The sequence below is a fragment of the Ursus americanus genome, chromosome 18 (genome assembly GCF_024610735.1).
Source record: "Ursus americanus isolate L20-20 chromosome 18, mUrsAme1.1.p, whole genome shotgun sequence".
Taxonomy (NCBI): domain Eukaryota; kingdom Metazoa; phylum Chordata; class Mammalia; order Carnivora; family Ursidae; genus Ursus; species Ursus americanus.
In genome coordinates, this window is record NC_142144.1 from 6,763,471 (window position 1) to 6,770,424 (window position 6,954).

The window sequence follows — 6,954 nt, forward strand, 5'->3', positions numbered from 1 at the left end:
AGCCTGACGCCGAGGACCATGCTGGGCACACACTGACACTGGTGGGTCATTACCATCCACCAGGAAGGGTGACAGAATACAGGTTCTACGGGGACAGGAGGTGAGGGCTCCAGGACCCCAGCCGAGCTCCCCAGTATCCACCAACCACAGAACAGCTTTCTTGGGATGTGAACATGCCTCCCCACCTCCAAGTGCCACTAGCCCCTGGGCCTTGGAAAGGACTCAGTGGTGACCCCTGAGGTCAGCAGCACCCCACCACCTTCTCTGGCACTGCCTGCAGTCCCCAGACTCAATCCACAGGGACCAACACTCCAAGTCTCAGAGACAGTGAACTGTGGCAGCCAGGCACTGGGCCAGGAGGTGGGAGAGCTGGGTTCGAGCACCAGCTCCAGGCCGACACTCTCAGTGCATCCCTCCTCCTCTCTGGACCTCAGTTTACCCATGTGGAAATTAGAAATGGGAGTAGTCTGGTCTCTAGGCCCTTCTAACCCTAACGGTATCTCCTGGATACTTACGTTCATTGACTGATTTAGTCCACAAGCAATTATTGAGAGCCTACTGTGCCAAGCCTTGAGCTGGTCTCTGCTGGAACGCCCCTCCCCATCCTTGGCCTCCAAGGCTCAGCTTCCTGCAAGAAGCCCTCCCAGACCAGCTTTGGGGGCCCTCCCTCGCCCTCCTGCAGCCCTGTCCCTCTTCCTATCACGGACTTATCACTCTGTTTATCTAGTCTGCTTCCCTCTGAATTGTGGCCTCCTGAGGACAGGATCACATCTTATCCCCTGAGCATTTGCAGGGATTCCAGAGGACCGTCCTGGAAATAACTCTTGGGCAAATGAACAATGAACAATGAACACCTGAATTCTAAATCTCCCCCCTCTGACCAGGAACCTTCCTAGCCGCGCCTCCCTCCTGCGATCTGGGTAGCCAGAAAGAGCTCAGAAGGCACATGTAGCACTTTCAAGGCGTTAACTGCTCCGGCGTGGGGCTGACACCGCTGGGGGTTTGACGGGAGCCCAGGTCCCGATGGGTTCTGTACCCTGCTCCATGCTGTCCCAGCAGACACTCAGTAAATATTTAGGCATTAATTAACTTCCTCCAGGGAGCGGTGACTCAGTGCCAGATGTATCTCCCAGCTCCAGGGGGAGAGGTGAGTGCCCGAACCTTTCTCAGGTGCCCAGACAAATAAGGCCAGTCTCCATCCTAAGAAGCCTTGTCTCACTCAGACCCGCCCTCCCGCACGGGGTGCCTGTCTGAGGGCCCCTCCACCTCACGCGGATGCACACAGGTGCTCATACACACGGGTCCACACTCACTGCCTTAAACAGTCTCTGGTTCTCTGCTTTGAGCCATTGAGCATCCGAACAGAAGCCTTTGTGTGTGACCCACCCAATCTACAAACATTTGTGAATCCCTACTGTGTGCCCCCAGCTTCACGGCTCCCCGGGGGGCATCAAATAGCCCAGCTGTTCCATTGCCTCCTCCAGCAACTGTTTTGTTACAACAGCTGTGGCAACGCCCCCCTCCCAGGCCACCCCAAAAAAGATCAAGGGTTTTTACGAAGTTGGACAACTGCTTTGCTGTCCCCACTGGCCCATCTCGATTCTTGAGAAGGAAAGGAAACCAAAGGAGTGTGGGCCATAGACAAGAGGGCCCAAAGGATGGGGTCACACAGATGGGCTGACCACCTCTTAGCTGATCTCCAGGAGTGAAAGAGCCTTAGCAGAGCTCACACTTGCCTTGGGCAGGGGTGAGTGGGGGCCTGGGAAGTGCCAAGAGGAGCCGCCTAAGTGAAGGGCCTAGCCCCTGCCTCCCTCCTGAGGCTAGAGAACCTACCTCCATCCCTACACTGATTCCCCATCTGGGCCCCCAGAGGCGTGTTTTGGGGTGCAGCTCTGAGACTGGCTGTGAATGACGAGCTGTGTCTGGGACAGATACTTGCTTCTTTGTGACTCCTGCAGACGCTGGTCCCAGAGCAGTTGTCCTGGAAGTGGCAGGTGTCGATTACATCAAGGTCACTTTTGCAGTGCGTGCGCTGAGGCCTGGGAACTGGACTCAGATCCACCGAGGGCCGAAGTAAGCAGCTGATTTCAAAGAAGCTAGAGTAAGACCAGGCCCACAAACAGTCCTGGGTTCAAATCCTCCCTCTACGCCTTCTTGGCTGTGTGATGGGACCATGAGCAAGAACCATACACTCTTAGTTTCTTCCAGTAAATTCTGGGCAAGGACAGAAGGAAGACCTGAAATCAGCATTAATAATCCCATTCTTGGACTCTTGCAACAGGCCAGACACCGCGAATCCCAGACCTGACTGTTGTATATGGAGTCCTCCCAGCCAGAAAACCAGATAGGACCTCCCACCTCCCTCCATCCTTCTCAAAGGTGAACTCCAAAAGTAAATAAATGAAACTTTGTGTGTCTTGAAAACAGCCCCTAAGGAAGTAAGGCGGCAATGGATTTTTTATTCCTACACATATTATCTCCTGGACAAATTTCACTTTTGTGTGTCCCTATCACCAGACCACCTCTTCCACAGAATGAAAGTAAAATGCCCTTTCTCTGCTGTCACCCTAAAATGTCCGTCCTGGCTTCTCTGGGTGGGGGTGGGGAGAAATGCTACCCAGTTGAAGGGCTTGGAGCAGACTGAGACGGCATGGAAAGGACAGAGTGCCCACCCTGGAACTGTGGGACTTCGGGCAAGTCCTGTCCGATGTCAGTGCCAAGTTCCCACACCTGAAAAATGGGGTAAATGCTCCCTAATTTTGTTTTCACCCTTGATGCCTGGCCCTGAGCAGATGCTGAACAGGGTTTGTTCAAACAAATCTGGGGAATTATTGAGACCGAAGAGAGACCCAGAAACTGGAGGATGGACTGGCTGGGTCTCTTCACTCCCACCCAGGGACAAAATAGGTGCTGAGGACAATGGGCCCAAGGAAAAGAGGGCACTCAGAAGAAGTTTGCTCCTGGGACCCCCACCTCCACCCCAGCCCCCACAAGGCCTGCCTAGCTCTAGCAGTCTCTGTAAGCCCAGTCCTCCTTTACAGGGCCAATGCAAGGACCTCATCCTCAGGCAAACCTTCTGGACCTCCCCACTCGAGCAGCAGTCACTCCCCTTCATGCCTCCCCATCCAGATGGAGAGCCCCCAGAAATGGCAATCCTCTCCCGCTGTTCTCTAACCTCTCAGTCCCCAGCTGGGAGGAGGTGGCCCAGGGATGGTTCAGGGCAAGAGGGAAACGGTGTTAAGGAAAGTTAAGTTGGAGAGTTCCTGGGCCCTTGTTATCCGCCTCCCTTCTGGAGCTCACAGTCCTGGCACAAATCCTAGCTCTGCACCCTGGAAGCTGTAGGATTCCACACGTCACCCCACTCCTCCGAGACTCAGGTCCCTGCTGTGCAGGCAGTCGCAGGGAGGGATGCAGGGTGTTTCTGGCAGGGGTCTGCCCCACACCAGGCACATAATAATAGTCCTCATTGTCATTATTATTAGTTAGGAAGGAAAGGAAAGGTTACAGAACTGGTGATAAGGACACTCCGTGCGGCTCAAAACGCCTTCGGACCTCAGCTGGTCTCTGGGGCATGCCCTCGGAGACCAAAATTCACCATGTTTTGGGTTTTCCCGTCAGACAAATGGGGAGAACGGCGCTTCCCCCAGCACTTCCCGAGACCCCTTGGCCAAAGAGGCAAGGGAGTCAGGCCCAATATTCTCTGCGGTTGAGGTACCTCCAAACCTTTCTCCCTTGAGGTTCCCCAAGGTCAGGTGGGCGGCCCCACTAGTCTCCTGCAGAGGCCTGGGTCCCGCGGGTCACCCGGGGTCGACAGGTGAAAAAAGGAGGTGTCGCGTGGCCGGGCGTGGGGAGTTGCGCGCACCTGCCGCAGGTGAGGCCCAGCGGTGCGGAAGAGGGAGGAGCCGTCGCCGCAGCGCTCAGGTGAGCCGACCCCCGGCTCCCAGGAGCTAGGCCGAGGGCGGCTGCGGGCTCCAACGTGGCGGCTACGAGGTGACCCAGGGTGCACACAGCGGCCCCAGCGGCTCCGAGTCCCGCGCGGCACCGCAGCCCCAGGAGAACATTCGAGGCAGCGGCGGCGTTGGAGGCCCCGGGTCCGTTCGGTATTTGAATAGCACAAAGGAACCGCCTTGGTCTGATTGGCTAGCCGAGTGGCCCCGGGGCGGGCAACGCCTGTCACTCGGGAGGCTCTGAGCATTCCTATTGGCTCATGTGGTGTGGGGCGGGGCCCGGACGCCCGGCTAAATAGCTGGGGCCGGGGCCGGCCGAGGCTCATTGCTTTGGCGCCGACTAGGGAGCACGAGCCCGCGGGTGGCGCGCAGCGCATGGTGGCGGCTCCTCTCGGAGCGCAGCCGACCCGCTGACCCGGGCTCCGTTTCCCTTGCCCGGCGCGCCCCGACGACCGGCTGGAGGCCGAAACAACAGCAGCCTTAAGAGCAGCAGCGGCCGCGGCTGCTCCGCCGCCACCGTCTCCGCGGGAGCATGGAGTGCGCCCTGGACGCCCAGAGCCTGATCAGCATCTCCCTGCGCAAGATCCACAGCTCCCGGACCCAGCGCGGCGGCATCAAGCTGCACAAGAACCTCCTGGTGTCCTACGTGCTCCGCAACGCGCGCCAGCTCTACCTGAGCGAGCGCTACGCCGAGCTCTACCGGCGCCAGCAGCAGCAGCAGCAGCAACAGCAGCAGCAACAGCAGCAGCCGCCCCACCACCAGCACCTCGCGTACGCGGCGCCCGGCATGCCGGCCAGCGCGGCCGACTTCGGCCCGCTCCAACTTGGCGGCGGCGGGGACGCGGAGGCGCGCGAGCCGGTCGCCCGGCACCAGCTGCACCAGCTCCACCAGCTCCACCAGCTGCACCTCCAGCAGCAGCTGCACCAGCACCAGCACCCGGCGCCCAGGGGCTGCGCGGCGGCGGCCGGGGCGCCCGCGGGCGGCGCGGGGGCGCTCTCGGAGCTGCCCGGGTGCGCAGCGCTCCAGCAGCCGCACGGCGCGCCCCACCGCGGGCAGCCCTTGGAGCCGCTGCAGCCGGGTCCTGCGCCGCTGCCGCCCCCCCGCGCCCGCCGCGCTCTGCCCGCGGGACCCTCGCGCCTCGGCCGCCTGCTCCGCGCCCTCCGCGCCCCCAGCGGCCGCCCCTCAGGCCGCTGCTGGCGCCTCCCCGCCCGCCTCCCCGGCCCCCGCCTCCTCCCCAGGCTTCTACCGGGGCGCGTACCCGGCCCCCTCGGACTTCGGTGTGCATTGCAGCAGCCAGACCACCGTGCTGGACCTGGACACTCACGTGGTGACCACGGTGGAGAACGGCTACTTGCACCAGGACTGCTGCGCCTCCGCCCACTGCCCCTGCTGTGGCCAGGGCGCCCCAGGACCCGGCCTGGCGTCCGCCGCCGGCTGCAAGCGCAAGTATTACCCTGGCCAGGAGGAGGACGAAGACGACGAGGAGGACGCGGGCGACCTGGGAGCCGAACCCCCCGGGGGCGCCCCGTTCGCCCCCTGCAAGCGCGCCCGCTTCGAGGACTTCTGCCCAGACTCGTCCCCGGACGCGTCCAACATCTCAAACTTGATCTCCATCTTTGGCTCGGGCTTCTCGGGGCTGGTGAGCCGACAGCCGGACTCCTCCGAGCAGCCGCCGCCGCTCAACGGGCAGCTGTGCGCCAAGCAGGCGCTCGCCAGCCTCGGCGCCTGGACTCGAGCCATTGTCGCCTTCTAGGGACCCCCGAGGGCACGGGGACCCGGGGCCCCGCGGGGCTGGGGCCAGACAAAGACTCGGCCAAGGGGCGAGAGGAGGGAGCGAACGGGCGCCTGGCCACCGGGGCTGAGCTGGGGGCGAGCAGGGGGAGGCGGCTGATGTTTTATAAATTGTAAAATAAAAAAAAAGAAATCTAAGATCTTGGACTTTATTTTTGCAGAGAGAAAAAGCGCCTATTTAAGTATGCTTTGTGTTTCTCCTACTCTTTTTTTTTTTTTTTCTTTTTATTGTAGTGATTGCAGTGGTGTTGAGCGAGGAGCCAGCCACGTGAGGGAGGGCTGCTGCCCGGAGGAGGTGCCGGGTAGCCGGGGGTGAGGCAGGGCGCCCGGACTGCCGGGGCGCGCCGGGGGCGCAGCGCAGGAGGGCGCGGGGCCCGGGACGCCGATTCCAATCAGTTGTCAGACCCGGGAAGCCCGGCGCTCGGTTCTCCCGAGTCCCTCCATGGGGTGAGGAATGGGTCTTGTGAAATCCTGAGCAAAAACAAAGGCAAACTCTCTATCTCCGAAAGGGACGTTTGGGTCACATTTCCTCTCTGGGGGCGGCCTCCAAAGTTCTCAAAATGAGAAGGCAGAAATGAAAACACTTCAACTTTTTTTTTTTTTTTTCTTTCCCGGGGCGGGTGTCTTGAACCCCTCCTCTCCCCGCCCCTCTGGCTTCGCTCTCTTCCCCTCCTCCACCCGTCTCCCGGACTCGGGGGTGGCGCCCGACACCCCGACACTCCCGGACACCGTTTGGGGAAGGGGTGGGGGGCGGGCACGGCGGACTACATTTCCCATCATGCCCAGCACTGCGGTCCTCACTAAACAAAAAAGGAAGTCGATTCCTTCACCTGGATCCCCGGCGGCCCCGAGGGAGGGAGGGGCCGGGACCGCCGACTGCGTTGGAGACTTTTCACTAAGTTCCCGGTCAGATGTGGTGTTTGTGTGTGTTTCTAAGTTGCGCTGTCCTGGTGAGGCTTCGGTTGCATTTCATGAAACCAGCATTGTTCGAGGCTGTGAGAACCCTGTCCTGTGTCTTCAGCTCGATAGATTTTGTTTAATTTAAAGCCTTTTGTTGTAAAAAGGTGGGGTTCATCTGCAGCTCCTCTGGTTCTCTGCCATCAGCACCATGTGGACTCCCAAAACAAGTTGCCAATCCTTCCTTTCTTGGCCCTTCTCCCTCATTCTTCTGTATTTTTGTGCATACTGAATTGTATATCACCGGGTAAAACTGTT

At 60.0% G+C, this 6,954-nt stretch overlaps 1 protein-coding gene across 1 annotated transcript; it reads left to right on the forward strand.

The window, feature by feature from the left end:
• Positions 1–4,282: 4,282 nt before the first annotated feature.
• Positions 4,283–5,835, forward strand: IER5L (immediate early response 5 like). Its single transcript, XM_045771259.2, is given in 2 exon segments — positions 4,283–5,046; positions 5,048–5,835. Coding segments are annotated over 2 exon segments (1,221 nt in total). The 5' UTR covers positions 4,283–4,479; the 3' UTR covers positions 5,702–5,835.
• Positions 5,836–6,954: the final 1,119 nt, after the last annotated feature.